General features: G+C 41.1%; 1 protein-coding gene across 1 annotated transcript in view; it reads right to left on the bottom strand.

The window, feature by feature from the left end:
* LOC121283992 (protocadherin Fat 3-like) overlaps nucleotides 1-19,769 on the bottom strand; it is a 619,931-nt gene that overhangs the window by 513,996 nt on the left and 86,166 nt on the right. The window contains exon 2 of the mRNA XM_041198874.1: nucleotides 1,393-4,707. Coding sequence (XP_041054808.1) covers nucleotides 1,393-4,707 — 3,315 coding nt within the window. The remainder of the gene's footprint in view (nucleotides 1-1,392; nucleotides 4,708-19,769) is intronic.

Below are 19,769 nucleotides of genomic sequence, written 5' to 3'. Positions count from 1 at the left end.
AATTCTGCAAAGGATCAAGAACTGTTAATAATAGTTATACCAACTTTGCCACTAATCACAAAATTTAAATGGGATTTGGCTGAGAATAAAACACAAGTATAAATCTCCAAATCTCTTTAAAGTTTCAGGACATATCTTGCATTTTGTAAATCAAAAATAAAGAATCAAAGCTCAGCATGAATCATGGAACTTTAAAAGAACTCAGTAAAACAACTTGATTTTGGCATTCCTTCTTAGGAATCCACTGTGATATTCTTTGTTAAAAAACTATGCACAAGCCAAGCCAAGACGAACGGCAGAACAACTGCATAACAATAAATAAAAAAACTGTCAAAGCGCAGGTCACAGTAATTTAATATGCTGCATATTGCTTTTCATCCCACGCCAACTGAGTGATTGTTCAGTATTTAAGTACTTAAAAACAGGAAGAGATCCAAATAGATTGCTTACAGGACAACTTTCAATGCAATGCTACTAACTATCATAAAATAGTCGAAAACACATAATTAAAATATGAATTTAAAACAAAAAATGTGGTCTACAGCTGTGAGGCATTTTCACAGTATGGTTGGCAAACCTTATATTAGCACCAAAGTATATGTAACCTAATAATGTCAAGGGCATACTGCATAGCAGAACTCAACTTCACAAAGGAGGAACAGCTCCTTGTAAAAAACAAAATCACGAAATAGCTAACTACTACTGGCTGATATCATCAAAAGCTTTTACATTCAGTAATTTAGAGTTTCAGATTTTTTGTGAATAAAAGATGAATATGTATAGTACCTGGCCTCAATTGTGCATTATAGGCTTTGTTTAAACTTCTGTGTCACACCACAAACATTCACAGATTTTGAGGACACCTGAAAAGGACTTGTATCTTGGTTCCCTTTTTTTTCTATTCAATATGCATATCAAATGCAATCTTTTACTGCAAGCATTTATACAAATTACACAATTTTTACCACAATCATAAATACTTAGAATTAAGCAAATCTCTGCACCGTACCATCTATTTATGAAGCAGTAATGAACGACTACCAGATCTAGTAAATTACACTAACAATTTAACGATGATGAACAAATATCTATTAACACCAGGAAATGTTAAAGAATCAATCAAGCCTACCATCACAAGTAAACAGGAACTTTTTTTTCAACAGATAATCCACAAGATTTAACTTGTTTTTTTCCCAGAAACAGTTGAAATTTTGGTCCATATTTAAATAAGAAATGAGTACTACATATTGTTCTAAAATTTTTTAAATATTTGGCAGCAATTCACATAAATATTTGAATGTTTTAGCAGATAATATTTGATTTAAAGCTAAGTGTTTACATGCCATGCAAGGTAAATTATTAAAGATCTTCAAACTTTGAGCACAGCCCTACCTGTGTTCTCAGTTACTGTGAAACGCCCAAGGCCACTGCCATCCCGAATGGAGTACTGAATCTGTCCATCCCTTCCATCATCATCATCTTTTGCTGTCACCTGCAGAACGCATGTCCCAATTGGTGCGTTTTCCTTGACTGATGCCATTTTAGCAAACTCTGGAAACTGTGGTGCATAAAGATTTTCATTCACGTCAACCACTTCAATTTCTATAAAGGATACTGAAGACAAGGATATTGGCCGACCTTTATCTTTAACACGAATTGTCAGGTTGTAAAACTGCTGTTTCTCAAAGTCCAGCTCTTTTGACAGGCGCACAGCTCCACTGCTTCGGTCAATTTCAAACTTCCCGTTATAATCATTTCCCAAAGAGTAGCGCACCTGGCCACCCAAGCCAAGGTCGGGATCATGAGCTTCAAGCCATGTTACCACAGCGCTGACAGGCATATCTTCGAGCACCTTAACAAAGTAGCTTGAAGGAACGAAATGGGGAGCATTGTCATTGACATCTGCAAAAATGATCTCCAAAGCCACAACTGAACACTGTTGATGACCAGTGTCAGCTTGGTCACAGGCTTCTATTTTCAATGTACAGTTTGTAATTAATTCCCGATCAAGCAACCCAGTCACATAAACAATGCCAGTTGAGGCATTAATAGCAAATTGGTGGGTGTCTGTTAATAGTGTATAAATTATTTCACCGTTGCGGTCCAGATCTTCATCTGTGGCCTCAATCTGAACTACTTCTGTACCAATCACTGTATCTTCTGGAATGCTAACGGAGTAACTCTCCAGCAAAAAACGAGGCTTGTTATCATTAGCATCTTGGATATAGATGGTCATCAGTCTCCAGGCACACTTTGGAGGATACCCCAAGTCATAAACAGTGATATTTAGAATGTATTTATCAGTTAATTCACGATCCATTGGCATCAAAACTGTTAGCCATCCTGTTTCCATTTCAATATTAAAACAGCTATCAACATTTCCATCAGAGATGGTGTATACAACTTTGCCATTGAAGCTACTATCTGCATCAGAAGCTGGGACCTTAACAATAGTACTGCCAACTGGCAGATCTTCCTTAATGGCTACCTGAGAAGGAAAGGATTTATCAAACTGTGGAGGCTGTCTGTTAATTGAATAGAGATCAAGGAATAAGTCCTCCATCTTTGACTTGTTTACTTTAACTCTTTTGAGCAATTTTTCAGTTAGTTTCTTAGCAACTCCAGTTTCTCTGCACACATAATCCTTTGTAGTCAGCTTACCGTGCTCCAATGAAATATTAAGAAACATTGGGTCAGCAATATTCTCGCCATCCGTAGCTGTTATCTGAAGTGAAAAGAGTCCATCTTTTGGATTTGCGTTATCCAATTCTTTTGTTAAGAAAAGTACACCAGAGTCTGAATTTAGATCAAAGAATCCAAATTCATTTCCAGATACAATTCTGTATTTTACCAGTTCCAGTTCATCAACATCAATAGCTGAAACAGTAGTTATTTGTTCACCAACAGGAAACTCACGTGAAATCACTCCCTGGCAGTCCACTCTTTCAAACAGGGGTTTATTGTCATTAACATTTTCCACATGTACTGTTACATTTACCTCACTCTCACGTCGATAAGGTGAACCCCAATCTGAGGCGCGAACAAAAAACCTGTAACTCTGAGATGGGGACTCAAAATCCAGTTGTCCACTTGTGCTGATGAGACCTGTAAACTGGTTTATAACAAAAGGCAATGAATTCAGTTTGTCAATGCTATATGTCACGTATCCATTTTCTCCTTGATCATTGTCAATGGCAGAAACAACTAACACACTGCTACCAATAGGCACGCTTTCATTGATAAATGCCTCATATGACAATTGGTGAAACTCTGGAGTGTGATCATTGGCATCTTCAACCTTTATGATGACGCGCACTTTAATTTCATTGACATTGCTCATTACCTCTAAGACAAAATGCTCTCTCTCAAGGATTCGTATATGTTGTGCTGTGGTAATCAGACCTGTTTTGGGATTAATGTAGAAATGACGAGCATCTTCAGTTGCACTAAGTTTATATTTCACATTTTGTGGTTCCGGCTTTAGTTTAATAGCAACAACAGCTACTCCAGGAGGAGCAAATTCATTCAGTTCCACTTCATACACATCCTCTTCAAAAGTTACTTGGTTTTCATTTTCCTCCGGATTTCCAATATGTACAATTTTCACTGCAGAGAATTTCTGAGGGGTCCCCTTATCTTTTGCTTGAAGGGTAAGATTATAGCCATAGGGAAAGTCTTCCCAGATCACTGTCTTTGCTAACTTTATCCTATACTCCCTGCCTCCTAACCTAGTTCTAACAAGATGGAACTGTTCTAAAGGATCACCTGCCACAATAGATATTGATTCAATTTCCCCATTAATTCCATCATCCAGGTCATCTATAGTCACAATGGCATAAATGGGATCACTGTCTATCAAGGAAGGAATGTGAGTCACCACGCTTAGGATTGGGGCATGTTGATTGATTCTATCGATATGAATGACTAGTTTCGCTGTACTGCTTACTCCATTGTTTCCATAAAGTTTCATTCCACGATCCACTGCTAATACCTCCAGGTCATATTGGTTTCTCTCATCGAAGTTCAATTTGCCACTTAGGGAAACTATGCCACTAGTTGGATGAACAGCAAAGATGTCAACTCTATCTTTAAAATAGTAATAAAATTCTCCATTTGATCCTATATCTGCATCAGTCGCTGTCACTTGTGCAATACTAGTTCTTAATGGTGTATTTTCAGGAATTGTTACAGAATATGTGGTTGGAGAAAATAAAGGCCGCAAATCATTCATATCCAAAACTTGAATATTCACTTTTGTCCATGCCTCCAGGGCTTCCCCTCTAATTGCAGCTTTCACAATAAGCAAATAGTGGTTCTGAACTTCCCTGTTTAATATGGCAGAATTGCCCCCCTTAGTCCTTATCCTGAGGAAACAGAAATCCCCAAGTAAAACTTCTTCTGCTTTGAAGAAGCTGTCTTCATCTCCAGAAATAATCCTGTATTTAATGTCCCACAACGGATCAGTCAGGCTTATCCCCATTTTAACTTTGCTGTTGGCATAGGTCCTTGCAGCAGAGTTCTCGTAGATAGTGGCATTGTACAGGGAGTATGTAAACTGGAAGGTTGCAGGCAATGCTGGTTCTTGAAATTGGTGACCCCGACAACTACAGCTAAAGAGCTGGAATAGCAGGAGGGCAAGGCAGAGGGAGGAAAGTGACGTGCCTGTCCCACAGCCCATATTTAGATCCATCCCATCATTCTTCCATTCTAACATTGAGAGGAAAAAAAAGAAAGGTTATGAACAAGGATAATTTACAGAATGACCATTCTATCATCTAGAATCACATTTCTACTCAGAACTTTGATCTTCTGAACTTTTTTTAGTCAATAAGATTAAAGTCTTAAAGTTGTGCTTTAACCACAAGATGAACTATAGTGCAATCACCAAACACAATGGCCTGAAGTTTGTGGTATTGACGGCAGTAAAACTGTCAGCACGTACCATCATTACTCCTCTGAAACTGATAGCAACTTTTGGATTCCAGATGTCTGTGGGAAGATGGTGACATGGTGGAAATGTCACTAGACTAGTAATGTAGAGGCCCAGGTTAATGGTCTGGGAACACAGGTTCAAATCCCATTGTGGCAGCTGGTGGAATTTAAATTCAATTAACAAATCTGGAATTCAAAACTTCTCTCAGTAATGGCAATCATGAAACTGCTGTTGATTGTTGTAAAAACCCATCTGGTTCACTAATATCCTTTAGGGAAGGAAATCTGCCATCCTTACCTAGTCTGGCCTATGTAACTCCAGCGTGCGACTGGCTCTTTTCTGCCATCAGAAATGGCCCAGCAAGCCACTCAGTTCAAGGACAATTCCGGATGGGCAACAAATGTTGGCCTTGCCAGTGACACCCACATCCCATAAAAGAATGCATTTAAAAATAAATAAATAAACAAACAGTTGTGACATCCTTATTCAAGAAAGGGTGTAAGGATAGTCCTAGAAACTACAGGCTAGTCAGTTTAACATCAGAGGTGAGTAATATTTCCAAAACAATAATCAGAAAAATATCAAGTCACTTGGAGAGGCTTGAGGTAATTAAGGAGAGGCAGCACCGATTTGTAAAAGACAGATCCTGCTTAATGAATCTAATTTATTTATTTCAAGCCATTGTTTCCAGGACTGTCACTGACCTCATCTCCTCTGGAGATCTTCCCTCCACAGTTTCTAACCTCGTAGTCTCCCAACCTCGGATGGCCCGCTTCTACCTCCTACCCAAAATCCACAAACAGGACTGTCCCGGCAGACCGATCGTGTCAGCCTGTTCCTGCCCCATGGAACTCATTTCTTGCTATCTTGATTCCATTCTCTCTCTCCTTGTCCAGTCTCTTCCCACCTACATCCGCGATTCCTCTGATGCTCTATATCATATCAACAATTTCCAGTTCCCTGGCCCTAACCACCTCCTCTTCACCATGGACGTCCAATCCCTCTACACCTCCATCCCCTGAGTGCTCTCCACTTCTTCCTTGAACAGAGGCCCAAATAATCCCCATCCACTACTACTCTCCTCCAACTGGCTGAACTTGTTCTCTCACTGAACAATTTCTCCTTAGCCTCATCTCACTTTCTCCAAATAAAAGATGTGGCCATGGGTACCCGCAAGGACCCTAGTTATGCCTGTCTCTTTATGGGGTATCTGCAACATTCCTTGTTCCAGTCCTACTCAGGCCCCCTCCCATAACTCTTTCTTTCTCTGATACATTGATGACGGCTTTGGTGCCACATCGTGCTCTCGTCTGGACCTGGAAAAATGTATTAATTTTGCTTCCAAATTCCACCCATCCATCACTTTCACATGGTCCATCACTGACACTTCCCTTCCCTTCCTTGACCTCTCAGTCTCAATTTCTGGTGAAAGACTGGCCACCAATATTCATTATAAGCCCACCGACTCCCACAGCTACCTCGACTATAACTCCTCACACCCTGCTTCGTGTAAGAACTCCATCCCATTCTCTCAGTTCCTTCACCTCTGTCGCATCTGTTCCGATGATGCCACTTTCCAAAACAGTTCTTCTGACATGTCTTCCTTCTTCCTTAACTGAGGTTTTCCACCCACGGTGGTTGACAGGGCCCTCAACCATGTTCGACCCATCTCCAGTACATCTGCCCTCACACCTTCCTCTCCCTCCCAAAACCATGATAGGGTCCTCCTTGTCCTCACTTATCACCCCACCAGCCTCTGTACTCAAAGGATCATCCTCCGTCACTTCCGCCAACTCCAGTATGATGCCACTATCAAACACATTTTACCTTCACCGACCCCCTGTCAGCATTCCATAGGGACTGTTCCCTCTGGGACACCCTGGTCCACTCCTCCATCATGTCTACACCTCAACCCCCTCCCACGGCACCTTCCCATGCAACTGCAGAAGGTGCAACAACTACCCCTTCACTTCCCCCCTCCTCACTGTTCAAGGGCCCAAACACTCCTTTCAAGTGAGCAGACTTCACTTGCACTTCCCTCAGTTTAGTCTACTGCATTCGCTGCTCCCAGTGTGGTCTACTCTACATTGGAGAGACCAAATGCAGACTGGGTGACCACTTTGTGGAACGCCTTCGGTCTGTCCACAAGCATGACCCAGACCTCCCTGTCGCTTGCTATTTCAACACACCACCCTGCTCTCATGCCCACGTCTGTCCTTGGCCTGCTGCAATGTTCCAGTGAAGCTCAACCCAAACTGGAGGAACAGCACCGCATCTTCTGATTAGGCACTTTACAGCCTTCTAAACTTAACACTGTGTTCAACAATTGCAGATCATGAACTCTCTCCTCCATCCTCATCCCTTTTTGATCCCCTTTTTGCTAATCATTATATTTTTAAAATTTTATTTTATTTTTTATATATTTTTTTCTTTCCCACCTATTTCTATTATTATTTTTAATATTTATTTCAATTTATTGTTTTATCCCTACCTTTTAACCTATATTGAATGCCTCCTCCCACCCCACCCCCACTGGGGCCATCTGTCACTTGCTCATCCTGCTTTCTACCCTTAATGTCACCATTAGCACATCCTTTAGCTAATATCACCACCATCAACATCCCTTTGATCTTTTGTTAATGACATATTTTGCAATCTCTCCTTTGCCTCCACCTATCACTGGCCCTCTCTCCAGCTTCCCCTGTCCAACCCCCTTTAATCAGCTTATATTTTATCATAATTCTATTTCTCTTTAGTTCTGATGAAGAGTCATATGGACTCGAAATGTTAACTCTGTCTTTCTCTCTGCAGATGCTGTCAGACCTGCTGAATTTTTCCAGCAATTTTTGTTTTTGTTTCATATTTCCAGCATCCGCAGTATTTTGCTTTTAATTTATTTATTTGATGAAGTAACAGAGTAGGCTGATTAAAGGAATGCAATAGATATTTTGTTGTTGTCTATATATATTTTAAGAAAGCCTTTTGACAACATGCCATATAAAAGGCTGGTTAATAACTTTGAGGCTTATGGAATAGAAGGCTCAGTGTCATCTGGAATAAAAATTGGTTTTAGGACAGAAAACAGTGAGTTGTGGTAAATAAAAACAGAAAATGCTGGAAAAAATCAGCAGGTCTGACAGCATCTGAGGAGAGAGGAACAGAGTTAATGTTTTGAATCCATATGACTCTTCTTCAGAGCTCTGACTCAAAACGATAACTGTTCCGACCTCTGAAGAAGTCATACAGGCTCGAAACGTTAACTCTGTTCTTCTCTCCACAGATGCTGTCAGACTTGCTGAGTTCTTCCAGTATTTTCTGTTTTTATTTCAGATTTCTAGCATCTGCAATATTTTGCTTTTATCATAGTTGTGGTCATTTGTTATTTTTCAGGCTGGAGGATGGTAGACAGTGGTGATCCCCAAGGATCGGTGCTACAATCTCTGCTTTTTTGATTTATATAAATTATTTGGATATTGGAATACAAAGTAAAATTTCAAAATTTTCCAATGACTCCAAATTTGGAGGTGTGGCAGACAGCAAGAAGTATGAGGTGATGTACTTTAGCAGAAGGAATAGGGAGAGGCAATAAAGACTAAATGGCACAGTTCTAAAAGGTGTATACAGGGTCAGAGGGACCTGGGGGGGTGGTTCATGCACACAGATCTTTGAAGACAGCAAGGCATACAGAGAGGGCATTTAGAGAAGCATATGGAGCCTTGAGCTTCATAATTAGAGGTACTCAGTACAAAAGCAGGGAAGTTATGCTGAACCTGTATAAAGCACTGGTTAGGCCACAAATGGAGTATTGTACTCATTTCTGGCCACCACACTTGAGGAAGGCTTTGGGTCCTTGAAAGGGTGCAGAGGAGATTTACCAAAATAGTCCTGGGGTGAGGGATTTTAACCATAAGCTTAGGTTGGAGAAACTGATTTAGTTCTCCTTGGAGCAAAGGAACTTGAGGAGGGATCTGATAGAATTATATAAGATTATGACAGGGTCAGATAAGGTAGATTAAGGAAAGCCGTTCTCAGCTGATGGTACAAGGACTATGGGACACATTTAAGGTTTTGGGCAAGAGATGCAGGGTCAGGGGGGAACGTGAAGAACAACTTTTTTCACGCAGCGAGTGTTAATTATCTGGAACTCTCTGCCTACGAGGTTGTGGAAGTGGAGATGATGACCGGGCTTGTGGCCAATGGGTGTCTTGCTCACCGGTCAGAGAACTGACGGGAAAACCCAGAAAGTTCCGTAGGGAGGTCCAACAGAATCAAGTGGCCTGCAGGTACTTAATTAGCCACTCTCAGGCCTGCCACATGATTGAGTTTTAAGGGAGTCTGGCCCACCTTGAGCTGTCGGCCTATCAGAGGCAGCAGTTCATTATTCCTGCCAGCACCGGCAGGAGTGGTGGCTGCTAACAGCACCCAGCCCCCTCTGCCCCTCACCAAGGCCCAGTAAATTTTAAAGTTTGCAGGAGATTTTGAAAAGTTTTCTTCAATAACCCACCATGGGAACAATCATGACTAAACTGCAGAAAGGGAACAAGATGGTTACAAATAAGGAAGATCTTTCGAACCATCTCAGCTCACGATTGCATAGGTTTTGCTGTCAGCGGGGAAGCAACTTGCCGCTGATGTTTTAGGAAACTGCTCACAAAGACCAAATGATCTCTGCAGCTTGGATTTTCCCTTTTCCAACGTTAGCATGAATCTGCCACCAGGTCAAGGGATCTTCAGGCATCCAGCAACAGTGATGTCATCAAGCAGGGTAAGCAGCCAATCACATCAATATTCTCAGACAGCAAACCAGGAAGTAAAATGCACTGATTATGCTTAAATTTTTAATTAGATTTTACAGAGAGCAAAATCAATTATTGGGATTTACACATGGGATTAACGCAGAAGCTGAAATATCAGAAACAAAATTTTAAAAAATATTTTAGAAATCTATTACTTTCTTTATCATTATGGGATTTCACACTCACAGGCAAGTGAGCCTGTCTAGCAGTAATTATGATCTTAGTACACTTTTAAAACCCAGTTACACCTCATTTAACAAGGTGCAACTTTTTCAAATGTCTTTACAATGTGACTAATAGCAAAAAGGGCAAGTTCTCGTCAGCTCAGTGATTTTAATTGATTACAGACTGGGGTAATTTCAACAATGCATCCTATCAACTATAGAATTTTAGACAGCACTTTTGGATTTCCAAATTTAACTGCACATATGTGGGCGCCAGAGGTTGCTGTGAGTTCCATAGGAGTAAGGACGAGGAATGCTGATAGTTTTGATGTCATTACTACCACAAAATCCAGGCTTCTTCATCCCCATCCCTGCAACATAACATGTAACAGTTTCTTTTAAATGGTTTCAGGATTTTTGGTTCATCCTGAACATGAAAACAACAACTTAAAATATTGTTAAAATGACAAAGAATTAATTTACACCAGACTAAATTCAATCTAAATTAACCTTAATCCTGTCAAAACATATATTTATTTACAAAATATTCCTAAAACACTCAGTAGATACCCTTTGTGAAGAAGAAAAATAAGGTGCAGTTTTGTATTACAATAAGACTATGACCTCCAGTCCACTAAAATATATATTATGCACAAAAGAGAACCTACCTGCCTTTTTTGGAGTGGACAAAGGCAAATACCAATATATCCAAAGCCTACACATTCTGTTCCTACATATTAAACACCTTTAGAAATCAGTTTATCCGAAACATGTTTGTATAAATCTGGATGCGACCACTATCCACAGTACTGCTATAAACACACAATCAATTCATTCACTAGTTTTCTTGCTAAAGTCACCAATTGGCATCATTCCCACTGCAGTTCTTGGTTCTGGGAGAGTGCCAGACAAGGTCCCTATTGCAGTTGTACAGAGTTGATGCGGTGCTGTAGTTATGCAAGTGTCAGCACAATAGCAGCACTGATGGAACAAGTTAATGAAACAACATACACATAGACATTAGAACCATTGCTGATGGCATTTCAACTCTCACACTACTGGCTATACCAATAAATAGTGCACTGTCATCATTATAAAACTGATCCCAAAGGAGGACACAATGTACCTTTATCAAAGGATCATAGAATGAAACAGCACAGAAGGGGACCATTCACCACATTGTGACCGTGCTGCCTCTTTGAAGGAGTTAGCCAAATAGCCCCAATCCCCTGCCCTTTTCCCCATAGCCATGCAAATCTATTCCCTTCACATATTTATCTAATTCCCTTTTGAAAGTTATTACTCAATTACAAAAGGCAAGTCACCAACTGACTTCGTTAGAAGCCTAGTAAGGCCTATTGTCAGAGGTCGACTGAAATTTTCCAGTTGACCTTCAGGGCCTGAGAGATGTAAGTGTAGCTGTCTGGATGCAGCCTCCCAGAAAACAACTGGGGGCCCAGCACTCCAGGCAGACTAGAGACCCTCCCTGCTTCCCTGGTCTCAGCCACAGCTCACACTGTGGAGAGGTTCCCTTTCCACAATATTGGTCTGGCTGCTCAAAAAGTTGGAGGGCTCATCCAATTTGGGGCATACTCTCCCTCTCTTATACCTAAAAGCATCCAGCTGGTTCTTCATTGCTGGAGGGCTTCCAACTGACCCTCTAGCTTCGAAAGCCCACCCACTTTAATTGGACAACCAGGTGTCTACTCCCCATACACTGCAGACTTCTGACCCCATTTGACCATTAAAGCAGGGACCTGAATACCACGTGGAAAAGTCTGTTCTTGATTTTTCTCTGTCCATAGAAGCTGTCTGACCAACCGAAAATTTCCAAAATTTTGTTTTTTTGGCAAGTGCATCTAACGGTGATTTGATGCCAGAGCTGTAATTTTGGAGCTCCATGGCTATGAAATCTGGCACCAAGACTCTTAGCTTCTTATCGCTATATGTACTGTTTTGCATTCAAAAATATATCTGCAATGCACACACACACACTTCTGAGTCCTCAGAAACAGAACTCGTGTGCAACCTCTTCCTCAAATGAGTGTGGCGCCTACACTAAACTTACTCCTGTCCTAGCTCTAGACCTTTGGGGCATGCCCTCTGCCTTGTTGTGCCTTAGTTCAGTGTTCTTCTTACTGGCACTCTCTGCTGCAAACAGTTCCAGCATCTGCTTCAGCCAGAATGCAGCTCCCTTTTAAGTTGTGCGGGCTAGCTTTAAGTGGCACTAGCATTTCACAACTTGGCCCTCCTGCTGAGACATGCAGCTACTCAGTGGTGTGCCTAGTGCTCGCTGTACGCACCTATCATGCAAATCAGCAGATATTATGAAGTGTTCATGCTGCCTGAATGGGGAGCAACAGGTGTAGGCTAATTATGCATTGTGACACTGGTATCTGTTTTCAGGCTTTATTCAATCTTGCAGCCTTTATTCTTTTTTACATGATTGATTTAAGTGGGCATGATTGTTCAAAAATATTCATCATTTTTTACATTCCTGTCTTCTGTCATAAGAATGAAAGTGAATGATGTGAAGTTACTACCTCCTCAGATTTCAAGTATTACAGAAAAAGCTGATTTTTGCGATCACCACTAGACTCAGGTGCATTCATGACTATAACTGTCAAAGCTGCTGACAGAGACAGAGGCTGCCACCAGGAAAGGTACAAAGGACAGAAGTAAGATTGTAAACCATAACGTTTAGACAACGGCACACATGTAAGCACAATTTTGTAATTCTAGATAAATTTCATGGGGAGTAATTGTTGCTCAAGTGGAATCCAATCTGAGATACAAAATAGACTGATTATACAGCACTGAGAGCCAAGAGAATTATCCGAGAAATATGAAATGAATAGAATTCATGGCACGAAGAGCCAAGGAAATTATTCTAGTGCAGGTAAACACCAGCAAATAAGATTCTCCATTCTAAATCTGAGAAACGTTCTGAGATTTCACAATGTATTGCAAATTCATACTCCTCCACTTGCTTGCAGAAATGCACAAAGGAATGGCCACACAGCTAGACAAAAATAATTTTAAAAGAAGCCAGACAAGCTCAAACCACCCCACAAACTGACCTGGATACTTGTCTTTTTCTCGAACCAGGTGCTGATATTACTCCCACACAACATTAAGTAATTTCAAGTGTCAATTTGTTTGCAAGTACTTCAACCTAAATGCACAATTCAATTTGTCAATGTGAAACAGAGATTTGCTGCTCAGAAATTCAGAATCTACTCTCAGGAGATAAACAGCCCCAGAAACTAGTGAGCAACTTGCCGCCATGGGATTTCTGAGAGAATGAACATTCAAGATGGGAATCTTAAACGAGACTTAAGTTTTGACTCCTGATGGCCCCAAAAGACTACAAAGCTTCTGATAAAAATTCTTTACCCACCTAACCACTGCACACAATTTTTTCCAGTCTCTCTGGTCCTTCATTAACTACCTCCATGTCCATACATGTACATAGTCTCTCTCTGGGGGGTGTCATATAAATATCACATACAATTATCCTCATGACATTCATTTTATTTTGATATTTTCTGATCAATTACCAATTGTATTTTGATGTCTATCACTGTAATCAAAATTGACAGTATAAACAGATATTTTACTCATAATTTGAAATATTATACAGGTGTTTTTTCAGACAGAAAAAAATTTTCTCATTGAAAAAAAATCATATCATCCCCTCTAAACAAGCTTAGAAAGCATCAACAGCAAAGTGAGAGTTCCATTTTCCACATTCACTATATTTCCAACCTATGAATGATCTCCACAAACTTGGGCTCAATGCTTGTTATCAGAAATAATGGGTTTATAAAGAATGACAAGATGCTACAAATAGCAAAAATGCCAAACTTAAACTTCTGAAGCATGCTGGGGTGGACAACCTGATGCAAACATGACAAAGACTGAATGAAAACCTACATTCCCCAATTGTAAGAAAAAATTGAAGCTAGTAACTCAATATAACCCCACAGTCAAGATAATATTTATCTTCTGCGCCATCAACATAACTCCCTCTTTAACCATTTCAGCAATGATTCATATTCTGCCTAATGTCAGAAAAATAATAGTTACATTACATTTTTAGCAATTTGCAGAATCTACAGTATGGACCTTATCAATAGCTCTAGTGGCGATATAAATGGGGACCTTAATGATTGAAAGGAAGAGAGCAGGGATTGATGGCAAACTTAAGGAATTTGTTAGGCTGGATAACCATGGCTGCATTTTTACATTAAAGACTTATTGTTGATAATTTTGTGCTGTCAATCAGGCAGATGTTTAGAAATGGTTTTCACAGACTCCTCCAAACATACTAATAAATGTAAATGCTAGTGGAAATGCTCAAGAGCAAAGGTGACTGGTCTATTCAGCAGTATTATGGACCATGGAAGCAAATAGGCAATGCATTATTGGATCATGAATAATCTCTCAATTCTAATTTGGTTTGAAACATCATCCCCTTTAATAATTATAGTCAGTGAGAAAATCCAAGCTGACAGCTTTGTTTTGGGTCAAAGCTCCGTTTATTTAATTATGCAGCTTGGGTAACTGTTAAAAATGTTCTTATTTATTTCCATTCATAGTGAATGTCAACTATTACAAAGATATAGCTGTTAAACAGGTAAACCAAGTATCGCTATTGCACAAATAAAAACAAAAAATGCTGAAATTCTCTGCAGGTCAGGCCGTACCTGTGGAGATAAACAGAGTAAACATTTCAGGTCAATGACCCTTCATCACCACAACTGCACACATCGCATAGCACTTCTTCATGTGTGACACATGTTTGTTGTATGCACTGAAGTATGTCTCCTCTGAATATGCCAAAGATTGTGCAACCTTGACAAATGTTTAAGATCAATGCAAAGTGGCCATAAGCACACATCAGACAGAATCTTTGAGAGCAAGAAAAAAATGGCTGATTCTGGTACAACATTATCAAAACCATTAAATTGTAGGGACAGGCATCAGTGGTAGGAATTGGGTCATATGTTTCATTTAAGAATCAACTTACCACCAAATATACTGAAATTACTGTCTAAAGCTAATACTGTCAACAACATCTTCCATCACTTTGCTGATGATCTCGAGTAGACTGAAGGGGTGGTAATTGGCCAGGTTACATTTGTCCCACTTTTTGTGGACAGGACATACCTGGGCAATTTTCCACATTGTCGGGTAGATGCCAATGTTGTAGCTGTACTGGAACAGGTGAATCAAATTGGCTGACAACTGGCATCTGTGATGCTGGAGACCTCAGGAGGAGGCGGAGATGGATCATCCACTTGGCACTTCTAGCTGAAGATGGCTGCAAATGTTCCAGCCCTTACTTTTGCATCAATGAGGATAAGGATATTTGTGGAGCCTTCTCCTCCGATTGGTTGTTTAGTTGCCATTCACGACTGGATGTGGCAGGACCGCAAAACTTTGAACATATCCATTAATTGTGGGATTACTTAGCTCTGTCTATCATACACTGCTTCTGCTGTTTGGCATGCAAATAGTCTTCTGTTGAAGCTTCACCAGGTTGGCACCTTATTTTTAGGTATGCCTGGTGCTGCTCTTGGCATGCTCTCCTGCACTCTTCATTGAACCAAGTGTTGATTCCCTGGCTTGATGGTAATGGCATGCCTGGCCATGAGGTTACAGGTTATGTTTGAGAACAATTGTGGTGCTGCTGATGGTTCACAGCACCTCACGAATACCTAGTTGTGAGTTGCTAGATCTGTTTGAAATCTATCCCATTTAACAGGGTAATACTGCCACACAACAAGTTGGAGGATATACTCAATGTGAAGACAGGAGTTCGTCTCCACAAGGATTGTGCAGTGATCACTCATACCAATACTATCATGGACAGATGCATCTGCAACAGGTAGATTGGTGAGGACAAGGTAAAGTAAGCTTTTCCCTCTTTTTGTTCCCCCACCGCCTACCTCAGACACAGTCTAGCAACTATGTCCTTATGTCCATAGGATTCGGCCAGCTCGATCTGTACTGGTGCTACCAAACCACTCTTGGAGACGGACATTGAAGTTGTCCCACCCAGAATACATTCTGTGCCCTTGCCACCCTCAGTGCTTTGTCCAATTGGTGTTCAACTTGGAGCAGCACTGATTCATGAGCTGAGGGGGTGCAGTAGGTGTTAATCAGCAGGAGGTTTCCATGCCCATGTTTGACTTGATGACATGAGACTTCATGAGGTCTGGAGTCGATGTTGAGGACTCCCAGGGCAACTCCCTTCCAACTGTGTACCACTGTGCTGTCACCTCTGGTGGATTTGTCCTGCCAGTTGGACAGGACATACCCAGAGATAGGGATGGTAGCGTCTTGGACATCGTCCATAAGGTAAAAACAAAAAAACTGCGGATGCTGGAAATCCATAACAAAAACAAAAACAGAATTACCTGGAAAAACTCAGCAGGTCTGGCAGCATCGGCGGAGAAGAAAAGAGTTGATGTTTCGAGTCCTTATGACCCTTCGACAGAACTTGAGTTCGAGTCCAAGAAAGAGTTGAAATATAAGCTGGTTTAGGGTGTGTGTGTGGGGGACGGAGAGAGCTCTCTCTCTCTACGCCCCCCACACATACACCTTAAACCAGTTTATATTTCAACTCTTTCTTGGACTCGAACTCAAGTTCTGTCGAAGGGTCATAAGGACTCGAAATGTCAACTGTTTTCTTCTCCGCCGATGCTGACAGACCTGCTGAGTTTTTCCAGGTAATTCTGTTTTTGTTTTTGTCCATAAGGTATGATTTGGTGAATATGACTATGTCAGGCAGTTGCCTGTCTAATTTGTGGGACAGCTCTCCCAATTTTGGCACAAGCCTCTAGATGTTAGTATGGCGGACATTACAGGGTCAACAGGACTGTATGCGCCGTTGTCATTTTCAGTGCCTAGGTCAAAGTCGAGTGGTCCATCCAGATTTGTTTCTTTTTGATTTTGTAGTGGTTAGGTACAACTGAGAGGCTTGCTAGACCATTTCAGTAGGCAGTTAAGGGTCAACCACATTGCTGTTGGTCTGGAGTCACATCTAGGCCAGACCAGGTAAGGATAGCAGAATTCCTTCCCTAAACAGTTTCATGGTCACTTTTACTGGAGCCAGCTTTTAATTCCAGATTTTTATTAATTAATTGAGGTTAAATTCCGTAGTGAGGTTTGAGCCCACTGGTTCCGTTATGGAGGTGGCAATCGACGTAAGAAGGGCCAAGAGGTGGGTGGGGCAACTGATTTTGCATCGAGTTGCCTTAAAAGCATGAGTGGCCATGGAGGGTGGGTGGGGACAGGAGCCACACATGGTGGGTATGATTGGCCATGTGGGTGGGGAGGTGGGTTGGCAAGTGCTACAGGGCCTAACAACTTCTGAAACAACTGGAAAAGTCCTAGAGAACTGAGGCAGGCCTCTACTCTGCCCTCCTTAGCAACCCCCTGGTCACCTACTCTACGCTTCCAGGGTTAGCAGGCCAGATTATATCTGCACCTATGCCCCCAAAATCCTCCAACCTCGCCCCATCCCACCCCACCGTCACTGAGTGAAAATCCCACTTTTTGGGCTACTTTTTACTGAGGTGGTCCAGCGTGTCAGGAAATTTGCTGACTCAAGCCACCCGCCTCAGTATCCAAAATCCTACTCCTTGACTCCATTCTCACTCATTCTCACACTGACATACATCCACCTTAAGATATACATCCACACAAATCTATGCCCTCTCGTCTTGATCCTTTTACGAGTGGGAACAGCTTCTCCCTATCTACTCTGTCCAGCCCACAAATGATTTTGAAAACTTCTATCAAGTCTCCTCTCAGCCTTCCCCTCTCCAAGAAAAACAGTCCCAATTCCTCCAATTTATTCTCATAGCTGAAGTTTCTCATCCCTGGAACCATTCTTGCAAACCCCTTTGAAGTGCCATCTTTGTTCATCATCACGTTCAAATTCCTTATATTACTTTATTCCTTCCAGCTCTGTAATTTTCTTCAGCTCTACAACTTTGAGAATTCTGCATTTTTCCAACTCTGGTATTTGTGCACTCTAAAATTCTTTATTTTATCATGGATACTTTCACTCTTAGAGCCATCAATGACAACTCACATTAAATAACAAATTTAAATATAGAACGTTCCAAGGCACTTCAAAGAAGTGTAACGAGGCAATGATCACAGTAGACAAATGACCTGTAACCATGAATATTAAGATGTGTTTAAAGGTGGTGAAGTGTAGGGAGATAACTCCAAACTTAGAACAAAGATGGCTGAAAGTATCCATGATTAAGTAAAGAATTTTAGAATGCACAAAGACCAGAGTTAGAAAAATGCAGAATTCTCAAAGTTGTAGAGCGAAGAAAATTACAGAGATGGAAGGAATAAAGCAAATTAAGGAACTTGAACATGATGATGAACACTTCAAAGATGGCACTTCGAAGAGGCTTACAAGAATGGTTCCAGGGATGAGACACATCAGCTATGAGGATAAATTGGAGAAGGCTGAGAGAAGGCTTCATAGAAGTTTTGAAAATCATGAGGGAGCTGGACAGAGCAGGTAAGGGAGAAACTGCTTCCACTTGTAAAAGGATCAAGAATGAGGGGACACAGATTTAAAGTGATTTGCAAAAGAAGCAAGTGTGACGTGAGAAAAAACTTCTTCACACAACGAGTGGTTCAGGTCTGGAATGTGCTTCCTGGAAGTGTGGTGGAGTCGGGCTCAACTGAGGCATTCAAATGGGTATTAGATGATTATTTGAATAGAAACAAGGTCCAGTGAAACTTTTTTTTAATAAAGTCATAACGTGACTCTTTGCAAACTTTCATCGTCGTTCTGGGAGGAAGGAGATTCGACAGAGGTATTCAAAATCATGTAGGGTCTGGACAGTGTAGATAAGGAGAAACAGTTCCCATGGGTGGATGGATCAAAAACCAAAGAAAACCAAAATATTTAAGGCGATTGGCAAATGAAACAATGATGACATGAGGAAAAATCTTTTTGTGCAGCAAGTACTTAGGATCTGGAATGTACTGCCCGAGAATGTGGTGAAAGTAAATTCAATTGTGGCATTCAAAAGAGAATTGGATAACTATCTGAAGAGAAAAATAATTGAAAGGCTATGGGGAAAAGGCAGGGGAGTGGGACTGCAGTATTGAGATGTTCAGGACTGAATGGAGATAGCTCATGGCGTGGACTGAAGAAGCCTACTGTCTTGTATATCTGTACACAGTTATGTTCTACAATAAATAGTTACTGTTCAGACTCTATCCCACCCAGCAATATTCTTCCTCATCCATCACCCCAGTGCTTGACCTACATTAGCTCCTAGTCTCCCAACAGCCCACAGAATCACAGAATCTTAAGAGCACAGAGGAAGGCCATTCGACCCATCATGTCTGCACCAGCTCTCCAAATAAACATTATGACCTAAAGTGAAGTAGTTCACGGCCTCAGTGACTTTGACAACCACTGGAAAGGAATGATGACCAATGCCGCAAGGTGCAAGATCTTTGGCTATGAGGACACAGATGCAAGTGACTTACCTGCCTGGGGAGTCAGGGTTGCTTGAACCACCAGTCCTCTCCAGGCAGCTTCATCTTTGGCAGTACATCCTGTGTTGAAGGTTTAGCCTCCATTCTTCCTGCCCCTTCCCCTCTCCCATTCCCTCTGATACCCAGGTTCTGCCTTTCTTGCGGAAAGTGTTGGCACTCATCACCACTGGGCCAAAAAAGCTGACAGTTGTGCTCTAATGTCAGCTGCAGCCTTTTTGATAGGTTACCAAAGTTACTGAATACAATTCCACAATTTACCATGGTGGGATTTGAATTCATAATCAGTGGGTTGCTAGCTGCCCTACCTTTACTATCCCTCACCCAAAT

Source organism: Carcharodon carcharias, chromosome 11 (genome assembly GCF_017639515.1).
Source record: "Carcharodon carcharias isolate sCarCar2 chromosome 11, sCarCar2.pri, whole genome shotgun sequence".
Lineage (NCBI taxonomy): Eukaryota > Metazoa > Chordata > Chondrichthyes > Lamniformes > Lamnidae > Carcharodon > Carcharodon carcharias.
Note: the sequence above shows the minus strand (reverse complement) of the source record. Positions and strands in the feature narration are given on the sequence as shown.